Below are 18,499 nucleotides of genomic sequence, written 5' to 3' on the forward strand. Positions count from 1 at the left end.
GGTGGTGTGGGGATGGCGAGGATAGAGAAAAACAGTGTTTTACAATTCACAGTACTTTCGTCATATAGGCCGTACCAATACAGATTATAATGTATAATTCCTGATCTGCACGCATTTTCCACTAGTTTTGTTTGTCTGAGAGAGACAGTGAAGAAGGCAAGAAAGTTTTGCGAGGGCAGTGTGAACAACCGTGTTTGTTCGGAACGGGATGTTTACCATCTGGAAAGTGCCAAGCAGGTGGCAAGTGATAGCCAGATTGCAAGCTTGATCCATAGGTGTGAACACACCATAAAACGCAGTGAAATTGACAAGCCAGTCAGTATAATGTAGTAGCGGTTGCGTTTAGCTGGATAGTGCGCTTTTCTGTATATCTATTCTTTTTAACTTTCTGAGCTTTTCTTTAAATCTAAATATAACATATCTATATGTTTTTGGAATCACAAACCAACAAGGAATATGATGAAATTGTTTATAAATCGATTTCAGAAATTTAATTTTAATCATAGTTTTCATATTTTTAATTTTCAGAGCTTGTTTTTTATCGAATATAACCTATTTATATGTTTTTAGAATCACAAAATGATGGAAAATAAGATACACTTGTTTTTGGATCGTTTTATAAAAAACTAGCAGTCAGGGCCCGGGCTTTGAACTATCACACAGGAGTTTTCTGAATTTTTTATCAAATAACCATGAATGAAAGAAAAATGTTAGAGAAAAAACCCAAATTAAACGTTTGGGGAAAATGAGTTACCTCCCTTTCTTATGTTAATTGAACACTTTAGGACATTTAAAATACTGTATGGCCTAAAAAGCATTTGAACGCATGTGCGGCCCACTGCTGAGTGTCAACATAATTCAATGCCTGCTTACAGGTTTTTTTATGGAATGAGTTACCTCCCTTAAGAAAATTCCAGATAATCGAGCAGCAGGTTCAACTGATCATTTTACACCCCTTGAGAATGGAAAGGTATGCTGGTATGATAAGAGTTACCTCCCTTCAATGGATAACAAAGCAAGAGTTACCTCCCTTGCACTCTATAGGTTGTATTCAACAATGGGGAGGGTCATTATCTGAGAAAGGAAACAAGGAATCACAAAACTAAAACCCAGGTGCACATCTGCGGCACCTCAGCAGTGTGCATGTACACTATCCTGTTCTTGCTTTTATCCATCTCTGAGGTATGGCGACCACAGACACACACATACACTCACACACACATCGTATACTTACATCCATTCTTATAACATAGTAGATAGAGTACTAGATTCACGTGATCTCTCACTGAGACGATCGTTTCATAAACAGTGTCTGAAAAATTCGAGCGACAGGTTGGGAAGGGGGGGGGGGGGGGATGACAGCGGGGGAGGGGGGGGGGGGGGCAGCCCTTGAGAATGACACAGTATATACTGATTTGATGAGAGTTACCTCCCTTCCATGGGTGACAAAGCATGACTTACCTCCCTTGCACTATATAGGCTGTATTCAACAATGGGGAGGGTTATTATCCGAGGAAGGAAACAATGCCTTGAGAAACTAAAACCCAGGTGCACATCTGTGGATCCAGGGCAGTGTGCATGCAAAATATCTTGTGTTTATCTTTTGCCATCTCTGAGGTATGGCGACCACAGACAGACACACTTACCATCCATTTTTATATATGTAATAGATAAGTTTAATTACAATTTTCAGGTTTTTAATGACCAAACTCATTAATTAATTTCTAAGCCTCCAAGCTGAAATGCAATACCAAAGTCCGGCCTTCGTTGAAGATTGCTTGGCCAAAATTTCGATCAATTTCGTTAAGAAAAATGAGCGTGTGAAAAAATACGGATCTGATGTCATCAAAGACATTTATCAAAAAAATTAAGAAAAAAAACTGGGGGTATCATTCCCAGGAACTCTCATGTACAGTTTCATGGAAGATTTGTCGAATAGTTTACTCTGAATCGCTCTTACACACAGACAGACACACATCCATACACCATGACCCTTGTTCCGATCGTCGAACAATGCATGGTTGCTTTTATTTTAAAGCCTTATGGCTCGTTTCGACATACATTAAACAGATGAAATTAACCATAGACAGTTAATTTCTGTAGCGAATTGCAAACCCATCATTGCCTCCTTATTTTTTTATTTTTTATTTTTTTACAGAAATTTCTTTTACACGATAGATTTGCTCATTTGTGTCACGAAACTGTAATCATCATGAACAAAATGATTGCAGAAGGAAACTCTGTACCTACACGACTGAGACAAACAAGCGATTATTTCACAGCTGCAAAGCCAACAGAGAACAAAGAAGTTTTGGGTACTCACGCGGTGTCAAGTCTGAACACGGACCAGCCTTTTGCACGACGGAATTGACCGAACAAAAACAAATGACGTCAAAGTCTCTTTTATTTTGCGTGTAACCTCCTCATGACATCTTTTTGTCAAACGCTTTTCGTTTCCAGTGTGTCTCTCTGTCGTGTCATTTTAGACTCATAGGCCAAATGGCAGCAATGCAGAACAAGCCACTCGAAAGTGGTAGCTAAACCCGTTAGTTGAATCAGCTAAATTACTCTTCTGGGATGTCGTTAGAATGTTAACAAAAAAAAGTCAAATAAAGAAACAATGTTCAGTGGCGAAATGACAGCGGATTGAGCATTTATTCAGGTGAACAAAGGGGCCATTGAAGCTTTTATGACTGGGGACCGCGCTGGCTAGGGAAAGAAAGTGCTGTAAAGCAGTCACAGGACACAGGGAGTGCCCTGCATAGCGTGGCAGGACTGTGTGCATTCTCTCCCTGAACTGGATGGTCTTGGAGCGACGGATGATGAGGGCAGCGCCGTTGTCCGTGAAGGAGATGTCACCCCGGGTGATGGTAGAGGAGGCGACTGCACTGACCCGTAAGAGGCCAAAGAAGCAAGTGGACAAGATGGCCCACAAGCAAGCGTCCTGTGAAGGCTGAGGTCTAGGTGGGCTGTGATGCGGGACAGGAGGCAAGGTAGGCCGCATATCGACACAAGGCGTTTGACGTTGCTGGGATAGGGGGGGGTGTCAGTGAGGCGGCAGAACCTCAGGTAGGCCTGGAGATGCGAGCGGTACGTCTGTTGAGATGACGGAGCGAACATGTGAGATCGCAGCTGGCAGATTTCTTGGTCCAGGCTAAGTGTCAAGGATCGGGCTGCGTGACCTGGAAAGTAGATAGAAGAGGGAATTAGGGAACATGTGGGCCGCAAAATGCAGAGGGAAAGTCAACATAGGGCGAGGGAAGGCGGAGAAAAGGGAGACCAGACGCTCGGCTGTCCTGGCAGGTGAAGGCGGGAGATGGCGTCAGGGATATGGTTGTCAGCGCCCGGGATGTGGATGGCGGAGACGGTGATATCCAGCGCGATGGCTAGCGAGCTGAGTTGGCGCAGGAGGCGGGCAGCAGGGGAGCAGGGAGAGGTGTCCTTGTTAAGCATGGCTTGGGCGGCGGAGTTGTCCGTGACAATAACAACGTGGCGACGTTGCAGCTGCGGGGCCCAGCGGTGAAGGGCGCTGACGGTGATAGCCAGCTCCTTAACATTGATGTGGGCCGAGGTGAGGTGCGGGCTGTCAGGCAGCCAGGCAGTGTAATACCAGTCTCCTTGGCAGAAAGCTCCGCCGGCGTCAGCACTGGCATCACAACGCACAGTCACTGTGGGACGGCGGTCCCAGATGCGACGGCAAAGGGAGGGGATTTGGAGGACGGCGGTCCACCAGTCAAGGTCTTCAAGCAGGGGCTGGACTCTTACTTTGTGGTGGTCAGCTTTGGTGTTCATAATGGCAAAGATGCGTCGGACGTGAGTACGACCCCAAGGGATGACGTTTGAGGCCCAGCTGAGTTTTCCTGCCAGCCGTTGCAGCTGTTTATGGGTGAGGCAGCGCTGAAGATGGGCTATCAAATGGGTGGTCTTGACGGTGTCCAGAGAAAGAATGCCCGACTGCGAGTTGATGGTTACACCCAGGAAGGTAACTTGCTTCGATGGTCCCTCCACCTTTTCCCAGGCGATGCCGAAGCCCAAAGAGCGAAGGAGACCTATGACAGAGTTCAAAGCAGCCTGACATTCACCGAAGGTAGGGGCGCAGATGAAAAAATCGTCGAGGTATACGACGACAGCGTCAAAGCCCTGGCGTCGCAGGTGACGCCGGATAGACTGCGTGAGGCGATGAAATATGGCAGGGGCTTTTCTGTCGCCAAAAGGAAGACGAGAGTCGCGTTGAAAAGTCGGGGCACTGTCACCTTCAAAAGTCCAGTGAAGGCCTGTCCACTGAGTGGAGGAGGGGTGGATTCGGACTGAGCGATAAGCGCTTTTAAGATCAACTTTTGCCATGAAACAGTCTTGTGTTAGTAAATCAACCGCATCCTGGAGAGACTGGAAGTGGACACGGTCCTTGGTGGCGTGGGCGTTGAGACAGTCAGGGGAGGGCGAGCTGAGGTCGTGGATGAGCCGCACCCCACCCTGGGGTTTTGGTATAGCACTCAAGACAGAGGGGGTGAGTCCAAAATAGAGAAGCGGCCTTCGGCTAGTTCAACTCGAATCACGGATGCCCTGTAGCAGGTTAAATGAGCGTCTTGTCACCCGCCAGGAGTTCCTGCCAGCATGAGAGCTTGTCAGAAATAGAGGTGAATGTCGGTGAGGGGGGATTTTCTGTCTGTTGCGGTGTAGCAGGGGGGGTGACCAGGGGATGGGGTACGGGTCAGAGGAGTGCCTGCAGGCGGCTCAGTGGTTTTTTGAGGTTTCTGAAGCGTGGGAGCGCTCGGGATGTGCGGGGGAGAGGCAGGACAGGCAGGCATGGACATATCTGCACGTCTTTATGGAACATCCTTGCCTGTTCCAACGGATGCAGATGGGGCGGCCTGAGCTGTCAGTTTTTTGATGGGGACGTTTCGGGGGAGGGGCCCTTTCTGCTGGCCGCAGGAGTAAGGTCACAAGGTAGGGTGACTCGGTTGTCCAGGGAAGGTTTCGCTGGGCCTGCTCTTTTCGGAATTCCCGATCAAAAAGCAGGACTGACGCCCAGGAGAACACCTGCGCCATCTGGGAGAGCCAGATATTCGTCCGAGGTTTGGCGATCAGTCTTGTCACTCCATATCATTTCCTCATGTATTTTTAGGGCTGCTTCAAAATATTGAGGGATGGTGACTTTGTCAAGGGGTGTCTTCTTTTCTGCTATGGCCAGGCGCTTCCATTTTCAGCGCGGGAGGAAGCTTGAGCAGTATTTAGAGAGATGAAGTGAGATATATCTCTAGGCTTACCTCCCGTCTGGTGGTGGGAGTGGTCTGTGTTGTTGGCGGTGACAGATGGGCCAGAAGAGGGGAGGGCACCCAAAAGATCGAGAAAGTTTGTGGCGACTGCGTGTGACTGTGGCTGGGCTTGCTGTTGCTCTCTTTGCGGGCCTATTTCGCTGTCTGGCCCTCACTGTCACGTTCTCTGGTGTTGGCTTCGAGACCGTGGTTCGCGGAGTAGCCTCAGTTTGCTGATCGGGAGTGTGACGAGAGGTAGAAGCCGAATCAGTGGCTGGTCGCTGGAGCATTCTGATAAGAGATTTCAGCAAGAGCCGCTGGGCTAGAGGCAGAACAGAAAACGTGTCCACCAAGTTGGGAGTCAAGGGTTCAAGCGATTGCTGAGAGTGAAACCCCAGGGTTTCAAGGTGCGCAGCAGTGGCCGGAGCGATCTCAAACTCTTCGAATGTTTGCATCATAGAATCGTCCGTGAGAGCCATTGGAAGATAATGAAGATCTAAAAAAACGCAATACAAAATTTGGCGACGAGCTGACAGATAGTGTCTGTCGGATGTTCAGTTTATTCAAGTTTGAATAAATATATTATTGCCATTTTACCCTGTGTTGTGTTGGATTTAAACACTCCGTGTCAACCACCAGGGCTAGATTCATAGCAGACAACACACAAAGTATAAAGTACCTTTCTTGTGATGAAGTTATGTTGTTATGAATTATCTGTATGTGGTGAAGACATTTTAAAGCAAAAATAAGCTTTGATGGGTCACGGGATATTTATGTTACACCTCCAATTCATCCATTGAATCGCGTGGTATCTTGTTGAGACTGGGTCAATGAATATGATGTGACTCAAGGCTCTGCCAAGACTGATGTCATTATGTTCAATTACCCCATCGAGACAAGATACCACGCGATACTGTGGATAGACGGAGGTGTGACTTATACGTACATAGTTCTCATTCACTTGTGCTTTCTAGTTGTATAACCGATTCTTACATGAAGGGGTCCCATCACAAAGATCTGCACACAAATGCATCTGCCTAGTTTTTTTTATTGTTTAAGTTCAGAGCCTTGGCCTTTTTTTAGCTAATATTTGTGTGTGTTAAGGCGTTCAGGCGTGTTTTGTTGTATGTGTTTCAGTGGAGAGTGGTTGCTGATTCTGCTGCCACCATTGTTCTTATTGACTCTTCTTCGACATCTCAGTAGTCTTGCTCTTTCAAGGTCAGTGTTACCGTCTTATCTGACAGGTTTATTATTTTATCAGTGTTTGTATGACAATATCTTGTGATACATTTTGGAGAAAACGAAGGCAGCTAGCATGTGCCGTAGCTGTTATATAATTTTGGTGGCTGACTCAGACATGTTCAGAAGTACTTTCTTTCTGATATAAAAAAACAGCACATACACTTACTACGTTGCAAGCCCCTGGAGCAATTTTTTGATTAGTGCTTTTGTGAACAAGAAACAATTAACAAGTGGCTCTATCCCATCTCCCCCCTTTCCCTGTCGCGATATAACCTTCGTGGTTGAAAACGACGTTAAACACCAAAGAAAGAAAGACCTTCATTGCTGTGTAAACTTTTTGTTGTTGTTGACCTATTACCTGTACGCCAAGACAGGGGTTACAGTAACTTGTCTTTTATTTAACATACACCAGAAGGCAGTGTAGTTCATTTTTCAATGTACAACCGCACACTTTCACATAACTCGTCACAAAATTCACATCCCTGATACTGCTAAAACCAACTGCTACAACACTGCTTCCAACACACATAAGAGTTTGTTTTTGACACTCCTCGGATACATCCTCCGAAAAAACAAAGTTAATGGCTCATTAACTACACTCCCTGCATTAAGACAGTAACACAGTCATCGTTCAATCACAAGTTGAACACCACTATCAAAATCACAAAGACCACACACGTTTTTACACTACAAAATCACAAAGGAGACTGTTGCAGCCCAACGCTATCTAGGATTCGCGTGCACATCCTTTAAACAATCAACCTATCAGAATGCAGCATCTACACACATAAAAACAACATAACAATAGGGAGTGGCATTCATGGGTCAAGGGAAATAAACTTGTGCTCCATTTTAATGATGTTGTTATATTATCATGTGTCTGTCTATGAATAAAATACTGTTTAAAGGTACTGAACTTGTCAAATCCAGGTGCACGGAGCCCCTGGGGCTTTTAGTCATACCTCAGGCAGCTATCCGTTAGAAGAACTACCAAGTTTCATTGACTTGCACCCAAAGAGTCAAGAACTGGGTTTTTTTTACGAATTAATTTCGTACTCGGACCCGGCTGGTCTTGACCTATTTTTGGATCTAAATTTAGATCAGGTAGATCACCACATCATGCACAAAAAGACACGTCACTAGCAAACTATGTCAGACGTCATCATGAGTTTGTGTAAAACAAAATGGAGGCCGGAATCACTGAGTTGAATCGAACTCCGACCAAACACCACGTAATAACTAGGTTGATTTATGCACTCGCGTGAACAAGAAACGGTCGAGCTTCACAGATGTCGTCGTTGGGTAGTTTTGGGTTTGTTTTACTACCATAGGAGGATTTTTGAACTGTAAATGCACTCAGCTGCAACAAAAACGCAAAACGAAGGCTGTGAGCTGCACTGTGCCTTTAAACCAAGGGAAATAATTGGGACAAAAGGGGAACAATACAATGACTGTGAAATCTCCACCCTGCTACATCCCCCGCCTGTCTTTATGATTCAGTTATTTTTCATTTCACTTCTGTCTCTTCTTCCATAACTGACTAAATATAAATATTTTACAAAGACAAATGACTATGATATATTATGTATGTTTTGTATGTAAAGTCTATATGGTAGGGTGATAGAAAGGGGTTGTATTGTACATAATCTTCCCATTTTGATGACGGTCTCATTTTCTGTGATAAGTTCAGGAGTTTTTAGCCCGTGTATGACAACAACTTCTTGCTCTTTTTTCAGTCTGTTGGCTCAGGTTTCGAATCTAATGGCATTTGGTGTGGTGTTCTGGTTTGACTTTGAGCATCTCTTCAAAATCACGTAAGTTAGAGCCTGAACTGAAAGGAGCAAAGAAGGAAATGTTGTTACAATGATTCATTGATAGTTGGTCTGATGTAACAGAAAGTTTGAATACACTGAGAAATTACAGTGGTACCTTTGAACAAAGAACACCATTTTGACATGTGAAAAGTGTCTACATTGGACATTGGAAGTGTCTAAGTCACATTGGTCCTGATGGACAGGCATATAATTTTGATTAAGATTATAGACAACAGCTGTCCTTTCATAGTAGATCTCGCATCACATGATGATTAGTGTTCGTTCTCATCAGTTGTTTTTTTTGTGTGTTTTTCTTTGCATGTCAATTTAATCAGATATTTTGTTCAAATTTCTTACCGTTTGTTAAAAATAGGCTTCTAACAGAAAACTGGTGTGTTTGCCATGTTTATTTGCCTATGGTGGTTTCAGTGTTCTGACCATTGTTTTACTTAATTATCAGAGTTACTGTATTTTTTGTGCACTAGCAATTTTATTAATCATTTTAATTGATTTGTTTGAACTAATCCTTGGAAGGCATCTTTAAAGATACCATGCCTTCCTTCTGGTTTTGTGTTTAAACAGTGTTTATTCAACAATTCATATGTATTTGAACATGGTACATGTTACGGGTCATCAACAAGCTCAAGCTTATGATGGTGACCCCTTCTGGTTTTAATGGTGGAACAGATCGTTCCAGGCTTTTATGTGGCATAAGAGTATGATAAAGTACTGTGCCCTGAAGTGTGGAGCAAGAGTGAATGGTTCCAGTTTCAGACCCCTTTAATAACATTTGTGGTTGGTTCAACTGGATAAATCAAAGTACAGTAGACTTGCACTATATCTTGGTCTTTGAGGTCCAAAGAATCACATTATGATTTACGCGTTTTGCAATATAGTAGGGGAGGGGAGTTCTCAGTAGAAGAACAAAATTCATTCGTCAATTGTCGGGTTTTGCCCCATGAACAAGAACGTTTACTCTCTTGGACTTATACAGTATGCATCAAACTTAAAACTACTCCACCCCAGTGTTCAGTTTACTGGTGTGACTTGCGCCATTGGCTCATACAATCTGAAAATGTCCCATAAAAACTCCCTTCAGCGCGTCAAAGGGCGCACTGATCATACGTACTACTGCGCCACCCTGTGCACACTTTACGTCAGAGTACAGCGTTCAAAATTAGCAAATAAAAGCGCCAAGCTGAGCTTGTATTTATAATGTTATGATTGGCTGTAGTGCATTGTATGCAGCCAATCCGGCGAACAAAATTTTTTCTTTTTTGCTCATATTTATTTTCATGAACATACCATACATACAATCGATTGTAGGAAACACAGGCCAACGCCAGAAATAATGCCTCCTTAGAAAAAATAAAGAATATTGTAGGATCAAGCAAAGATGTCTTTTTAGCTGCGTCAGCAAACATTGAAGCAACATAAAAATAGCGATGGAGGCGGCGAACAACGGAGTTCGTTTGCTCATGGTTTGGAAGAATTAAACTTTAACAAAATAACCATTCCAAAACACTGACTAAAGGGTTACCCTTTGTTCAATAGGATAATAAGGGACTTATGTCTAGTGATGTAATTGTCTGAAACTTTCAAACACCAACGCTCAGGCTGTAGGTTCTGACAATTTTCGAGCCAGTCAATTAACTTGTATCTGACGACCAGCGATGATAAGGACGCATCAGATGCCGCAAAGGGGGCAAAAACCTGAAGCAATGTACAAAAGCAGCTTTCAAGAAGAAGGAAGAGGCATTCAATGCACTTTTCTTTTTTGTTTTGCAAAGAAAATGCTGATTTTGAGATTCAATTCGCTGACGCACGCATCTGCTAACCCATGTTGGACATTTGAACTGTAAACACGTGTCTCTGATATCAGCACACACACAAACACACACGCATGCACATACACATGCACACACACACACACACACACACACACACACACACACACACACACACACACACACACACACACACACACACACACACACACACACACACCATAACATAATAAAGTGGCAAAGATGATTCTTAGATGGCACCCTATAGCACCAGAATAAAAACAAGTCACATATAAAAACTTTTAGTCAAGATCAACACCACAAACCAATCATCGCCGAGACTTCATTCAGATAATCTCCACTAACCATACCGAAGACCAAGACGGGTCACGCTCGCTGCCGCTAAGCACGCGTCCATAGAACTTACTGAACCTATTTTCTTTCATTCTGAGCACATTTTTAGAGTAAACATGACATATCTACATATTTTTGAATTCAGGAATAGATGATGAATACAATGCAATCAATTTTAAATCTGTTTACAAAAAATAGATTTTAATGACAACTTTAATGAGCAAACTCATAAATTAATTTTTAAGCCTCCAAGCTGAAATGCAACACCAAAGTCCAGGCTTCGTCGAAGATTACTTGACCAAAATTTCAACCAATTTGGTTGAAAAACGAGAGCGTGACAGTGCGGCCTCAACTTTCACAAAAAGCCGGGTATGACGACATCAGAGACGTTTATCCAAAAAAGGAAAAAACCATCGGGAGATAATATAGCCAGGAACTCTCATGTGAAATTTCATGAAGATTGGTCCAGTAGTTTCGTCTGAGTCGTTCTATACACACGCACATACGCACGCACACACGCACGCACACACATAACACCACAACCCTCGTCTCGATTCCCAGTATATCTTAAAACATTTAGTCAAAACTTGCCTAAATGTAAAACAAGTCGCGTAAGGCGAAAATACATTTAGTCAAGTAGCTGTCGAACTCACAGAATGAAACTGAATGCAATGCAACGCAGCAAGACCGTATACTCGTAGCATCGTCAGTCCACCGCTCATGGCAAAGGCAGTGAAATTGACAAGAAGAGCGGGGTAGTAGTTGCGCTGAGAAGGAATAGCACGCTTTTCTGTACCTCTCTTCGTTTTAACTTTCTGAGCGTGTTTTCAATCCAAACATATCATATCTATATGTTTTTGGAATCAGGAACCGACAAGGAATAAGATGAAAGTGTTTTTAAATTGATTTAGAAAATTTAATTTTGATCATAATTTTTATATTTTTAATTTTCAGAGCTTGTTTTTAATCCAAATATAACATATTTATATGTTTTTGGAATCAGAAAAATGACGGAGAATAAGATGAACGTAAATTTAGATCGTTTTATAAAAAATTTTTTTTTTTACAATTTTCAGATTTTTAATGACCAAAGTCATTAATTAATGCCACCAAGCTGAAATGCAATACCGAAGTCCGGGCTTCGTCGGAGATTACTTGACCAAAATTTCAACCAATTTGGTTGAAAAATGAGAGCGTGACAGTGCCGCCTCAACTTTCACGAAAAGCCGGATATGACGTCATCAAAGACATTTATCAAAAAAATGATAAAAACGTCTGAGGATATCATACCCAGGAACTCTCATGTCAAATTTCATACAGATCGGTCCAGTAGTTTAGTCTGAATCGCTCTACACACACACACAGACAGACAGACACATACACCACGACCCTCGTCTCGATTCCCCCCCTCTATGTTAAAACATTTAGTCAAAACTTGACTAAATGTAAAAAGACATTTATGTTATTGGAACGTTTAATCATTGACAAAATAACATACCTTTCTTTTTTTTTTTAGATTCTGGATTTAAGAACGTTGGCAGTCTATTTGGTTTTGAATTTTTGCTAACCATTTTGCATTACCTGCTTGGCATTTCTTGCCACAGGGTTCGTACTGGTGCTTGAAATCCTTGAAAGTGCTTGAATTTGGAGGGGTCAGTTTCAAGGCCTTGAAAGTGCTTAAAAAACTGGCAAGATCCTTGAAAGTCCTTAAAAACTCTAATGCTGCAAACTGATCACACAACAACCACCCACAATAAACAATTGCAATGATTTATTATTTGATAACCTCAAAGAAAAAGTTGAACAGTAACCTACAGTCCTTTTTGAGTCTGTCTGCTTTCAAACCATCGTCTGCTACGAATCTATCGCCTTTTACAAAAACTTTAATCGTTAGTTTTTGAACATCCAATGATTTAAATCGCCGTGCAGGAAGGGGGTATAATAACTAGTGAGTGTTTCATTGCGAGCTTTGAAGGTAAGAGGGTGCTTGATTTTCTCTTCAGAAGGTCTTGAAAGTCCTTGAAAAGTCCTTGAATTTTAGAACAAAAAAACTGTAGGAACCCTGTTGCCCTCAACTATGTCCAATCAGAATTTGGTTGAGGGGGACAAATGTCCCATTGTCTTTTTCTCCCTGCTACCCCCCACTTGTTTTTCCCTGACTTTATGGACAAAAATAATGTGAGTTAGACCTGGATTGAAAGTCCAAATTTCCCGACTGTGAGTGTGTGTGTGTTTCTGTGTGTGTGTGTGCATGCGTGTGTGTGTGTGCATGCGTGTGTGTGTGAATGCCTAAGGACAAAGACTAACGTTGCGCTTCCATTTTCTTCTATGCACAAAAGAAGTCACTCAGGCACACACAGAGAAATACAGAGAGGAATTATGTTTGATCTCGAATATGCGGTGAGATCAAAGCCTCTGCAGCCTTATGACCCCAGTCAAGCACCGATTTTTTTTCGCTGACCGAGTTTTCAGATGAGCAAAAGCGGTGCTGTAGCACATAAGCCACAGACACAGACACAATCACGTGTACATAAACTCACCCACGCTAATTTGACATGTGCTATAGAAGTCCAAGAGAGTTAACGTTCCTTCTGACGTTTTTTTTTTTTTTGCATCGGAAAAAGGTTGGGATTGTTTTTTTCCGGGTCCAAGGCATGTCATTTGCCATGTTGTAGAACACGATATACATGTAGTGGAATTCCCCTGTACTCAATACAATGTTTATGAATCAGTTCTAAAGCTCAATACCTTGATTCTGTGCACTTTTTTCAGACCCCATTCATAACATATGTGATTTACCAGGATAAATCAAAGCATTTGAAAGAATTTGTAATGAATCAGTTCTAAAGCTCAATACCTTGATTCTGAACGCTTTTCTTCCTCAGAAGACAATGTCACTTTGAAGCTGTATGTGGTCTTGTTGCTGCACATTCCTCTCACAATTTCTTCAGAGTTTGAACACTAATGTGCCTTGAATGTGCTTCCTTGCCTGTGTTTGTTGCTACATGTTATATCAGATATCTTGATTTACATGGTAAAACAGATTACCTGACTACCCCTTATTTATAAACAGAAATAACAACAGCAAAAAAAATAAAAAATATTGCAACAAATTAAAAAAGACTTGGCACTAATCATTAATTTTAGGGCTGACTGGTTGTGCTTTTTGAGTCACTTGAGAAAAAGTGACTCTATGTAATCGGTCAGTGTTAGTCTGTCCGGCCGGCCGGCCGGCCGTCCGTAGACACCACCTTAACATTGGACTTTTCTCGGAAACTATCAAAGCGATCGGGCTCATATTTTGTTTAGTCGTGACCTCCAATGACCTCTACACTTTAACGATGGTTTCGTTGACCTTTTTCAAGGTCACAGGTCAGCGTCAAAGGAAAAATTAGACATTTTATATCTTTTCTCGGAAACTATCAAAGCGATCGGGCTCATATTTTGTTTAGTCGTGACCTCCAATGACCTCTACACTTTAACGATGGTTTCATTGACCTTTGACCTTTTTCAAGGTCACAGGTCAGCGTCAAAGGAAAAATTAGACATTTTATATCTTTGACAAAGTTCATCGGATGTGATTGAAACTTTGTAGGATTATTCTTTACATCAAAGTATTTACATCTGTAGCCTTTTACGAACGTTATCAGAAAAACAAGGGAGATAACTAGCCTTTTCTGTTCGGCAACACACAACTTAACGTTGGGCTTTTCTCGGAAACTATAAAAGTGACCGGGCTCAAATTTTATGTGAACGTGACTCATTGTGTTGTGAATAGCAATTTCTTCCTGTCCATCTGATGCCTCATATAATATTCAGAACTGCGAAAGTGACTCGATCGAGCGTTTGCTCTTCTTGTTAAAGTCGCATTGAATTTCTTTTGTTTGCCCCCAGTTACATAATAAGAGTGGTGGGCAAGGGAGGATGGAAGTGGGGAGTACAGAAATGAGTTAGTTTCTCTGTAATGGTTTTGCTGTCTTGTGGATTTTCTGTAGTGTGGAGCAAAACAGGTATGTAAGCGGCTTCAGTTTCAGTGATTTGTTACCTCTGAAAGGGTTTGGTATCCACAAATCATTCATGAACATCTCTTTCTATTCTATTCTTTTTGAAGTTAACATTGATATTTCTCATGTGTACTAAGTTCTTGTTAAAAAAAAGCCACTTTGGTGATAATCTGGTAATCATACATTTTAGATGAAGACAGTGAGTGTTCATTATAATGCCAATTCTTTTCTTAAATAAAATAACCGTTCAACATAGATTATTTCATGTGTGCGTCTGACTTTGGTAAAGTAAATGTGTTTTAGTTTCCTTGTACAAAGTAACTGTTCACATTGTCACGTTTCAATATATCACTTAAGGTGATTATGAACCGGTTAATTACTACTAATTAACTAACCACACCACGATCCACTCTCGCAGTCATACAATTAAATAGAGTCAACAAAAGTATAAGTTTCAGACGCCTGTTTATGTATAAACTCGCCACCTCCCTCGAGCCTTCACTCAAAATATGTTCCTTTTACGTTCTCAACACGTAAAAAACCCGTGATCACTGACAAAATGCCAGTAGTATATAGAAAATTATAGTAACACGCTGATCCCGTGTAAATACAGTCAAATGAGAATGTTCTGTTCAAAAAGCTCTAGTTCATGCAGGGGTCACACACCCCACGTTGTCACTACTCCAATGAAATCACAGATAAGAAAAGACAACGGTGGTCAACGGGGTGCGTAAGACACGGTGCACTTAGCTTTCTTTCTGTATGCTGGTTAGCCGGTATGCTGGTTAGCCGGGTTGCTGGTTAGCCGGTTTGCTGGTTAGCCGGTTCGCTGGTTAGCCGGTCTGCTGGTTAGCCGGTCTGCGTAGCTTCCTCAGGTCCCAGCTCGAACGTCTGCGGCTAGCAGTGTCCCGCCAAAGGCAGCCGTGCAGCAGTTACAGGAACACGAAACGAAGGCTGCAAACAGAAAGCATCGGTGCACTAAACATGTCTGCTACCCCTCACCCACCACCTTAAAACGTGTCATCTTTAAATACCTCATCGAGCACGTGGGCCTGCACAAAACGGACTTTTTACAACAACAAAACAGTCATTTTCCGTCCTTCTCTCCCTATCTGCAAAAACCATATACAGATTAGTATTTTAGCGTCACAGAGAGTAAATTATGCGCTAACCTGGAAAGAACAACAGAGAGTATTTCATTCCACAACACAGACTCATCAACAGCGTTAAATAATGATTTATTACCTCAAAAGCCTATGATTGTACTCTCAATGGAAGCAAAGTCCGCCTCCTCCCTGGAACAGCCTCTGTTCGTCAACAGTGACCAAAAACCTCCAGAACCCCTTGTCGAATCCTTATGCGAAAGCCATCGCCGACGAAGGAATATTGACGACTTGTCCTCAGCAAAATATGTGGCAGTGAGAAGAAAATAACCGGTGGAAGCTCCCCTAGAGTGCCGAATACAATATTCGGTGAAAAACCATCATACTCTAGAAACTGTGTATTAGATCCTTCCCCTTCTGCCGCTGGGTGTCAAGTGTGCCGTCCCTGTGTCTCTCTCAGACAACCTAGCCAATAACACGTGACTGACCTTGTCACAAAACCAGTCCAGCTATACACAATTCTGCCTCCCAAGCAGAAAAAAGACACGAGAAACTCAATCCCTGAAAATCCCGTGCGCGCTGTCAGCGAAAAACCGTCAGCCCTATGACAGCAAAAAAAAACCCACTGTGAAACTCGTGCGCTACAAAACATCCGTGCTCATTGAGCACTGTCAGCAAACTCTGCTGTAGCCCAATATCACGTACAGGCGCTTTCTATCATAATCGACCAAGAACAGGCACTCCACCGAGTGACACTTTCCTGGTCTCTGTCACCCGATCGTGACACACATAATTTAGTACTACATGTAGTACCTGAAATAACTTTCAATTTTGAAAGCTGCTCAGGCAGAGCTTTTAGATTTGTTAATTATATATCACAAAAGCATTTCCTGGTAAATTTGTGTGATAGTGCTGTTGACTAAGAATCAGTGGAAAGTGGAACGTTACTGGGTTGATGGCTGAATGTTGGTTGTGTGGTGGTTGCACTACTGTGTTGAGTGAAGTTGCTGCCTTGGTATCCTTGAATGCCACAAATATATTGTCACTGTTTCATGAATTATTGTTGTCATGCTATTGCAGGTGCCTGGTTAATTGGTCATGGTTGTTTGAAGTGTTCAGAGTATTATACATCATTCCCAGATAAATAAAGGTGTCAGTAATGTTGTGATCAAGGTAAAGTGTTATTCAAGGTTCAGTTTTGAAATCAGTGTGTTCAGTAATATGAGTAATGTTGTGGTGATTTGTAGGTACTTTCCTATTGTTTTGGAAGATACTGTAAATTGAGCATGAAGAAGCACTAAACAGATATGCAGTTAGAACAGCTAAAGCAAACTGTTAATTGAGAATAATTGTTTAAGAATGTGTTTGCTTTTCTGCCTCATTACACTTGGCCAAAAATTATTGCGACAAATTTCGCACCCAAAATAAAGCATTAATTCCTGTGTCATTTCATTCAAACTTTCTATGCCATATAAGGCCGTTCACTTGAATTTCTGGATCACCTTTCGGATTTAAGATTTCTTTTACAGGGATCACGTGACTGCCGCTCAAATAAAGGTACCCTCAAAATCGACTGAACAAAAACAGAAGGGACCAATACAAAAATTGACAAAATTGAAAAATCACAATAGGCAAAACTTTGCAACTTTTACATACGAGAAGAAAGTCAAATCATTTATCTACCCAGTGCATGTTGTTTTGTTTAGCTAGCTTGAGTATTTCGTATGCTATGCTATTCCTACTGATGCTGGTGTCAATCTCATGAGTAGTCAAAAACGGGACAAAGAGCACTGTATTTCAGCAATGTCCCCCAATGACTTGTTGGATTACTTTGAACTTTAAGAATATTTTGACTACATACTAGACGTACTTTGAGTAAAATGTTGAATTGTTACAGGTGTTTGTTCAGATGTTCTGCAATGATCCTGAAAAAGTTTTTAAACTCGTGATTACTGTGCCACAGCAATGCCCAGCCAAGCATGACGGCAGCATGTTCTGAGAGGCACGCTGCGATAACTGCTGTCAGTGTGAAACAGCGTGTACGTTCAATTTTTATCATGTGTTTTCATGACCAGCAAATATACGCCAGGCCCTGTTATACGCAAATTAAACTTTGGCAGCACATGTATCAATCATTTGTCTGTAGACGTGCGAAGTCATGACTTTATTGAACACAAGTGAACATTCCTATGACGGGTTTTAAAACTTTTTCCGGATCATTGCATATCATCTGAACAAATACCTGCAACTATCCTATAGCACACGGAATACGCAAGCTAGCTAAACAAGACAACATGTTCTGGGTAGATAATTGATTCAACTTTCTTCTTGTATGTAAAAGTTGCAAAGTGTTGCCTATTATGATTTTTCGTCAATTTTGTATTGATCCCTTCCGTTTTTCTCCGGTCGATTTTGAGGGTACCTTTATTTGAGCGGCGGTCTCGTGATCCCTGTAAAAGAAATCGTTAGTCCGAAAAGTGATCCAGAAATTCAAGTGAACGGCCTTAACTGGCATGGAAAGTTTGAACAAAATAACACAGGAATTGATGCTTTAATTTGGGTGCAAAAATTGTCGCAATGATTTTCTGGCTAAGTGTATAATAAAATGAAAATAAAATGCAATAAACAATAGAATTGATTCAAAATTGTATGTGATCAGTTACCACCCCTAGGAGAGCCATGCATAGTCATACTTCATCTGAAAAATCTACAGGCATATTCAATTACTTTGTCTCAGAAGTAACTACCGGTGTCTTCTACTACAAGCCTTTGCATTTTTTCCATAAACTGATTTCAGGCATACCATATTTTCGGGACTACAAGGCGCTTTGTTGTAAAAGGCGCAAACCCCCACTCATCCTTTCTTTGTATAGTGATGTGTGCAGATCTGTACTCTTCTTTAGCCATACAAAAGGTGATACCGGTCAATAGGGCGCAGGG

General features: G+C 41.9%; 1 protein-coding gene across 1 annotated transcript in view; it reads left to right on the forward strand.

Moving 5' to 3' along the window:
* Positions 1 to 18,499, forward strand: part of LOC138968522 (uncharacterized) — a 156,380-nt gene that overhangs the window by 73,759 nt on the left and 64,122 nt on the right. Inside the window, exons 7-8 of the mRNA XM_070341101.1 lie at positions 6,393 to 6,473; positions 8,234 to 8,311. Of these exons, the coding sequence (XP_070197202.1) occupies positions 6,393 to 6,473; positions 8,234 to 8,311 (159 nt within the window). The remainder of the gene's footprint in view (positions 1 to 6,392; positions 6,474 to 8,233; positions 8,312 to 18,499) is intronic.

This window comes from Littorina saxatilis, linkage group LG6 (assembly GCF_037325665.1).
Source record: "Littorina saxatilis isolate snail1 linkage group LG6, US_GU_Lsax_2.0, whole genome shotgun sequence".
Lineage (NCBI taxonomy): Eukaryota > Metazoa > Mollusca > Gastropoda > Littorinimorpha > Littorinidae > Littorina > Littorina saxatilis.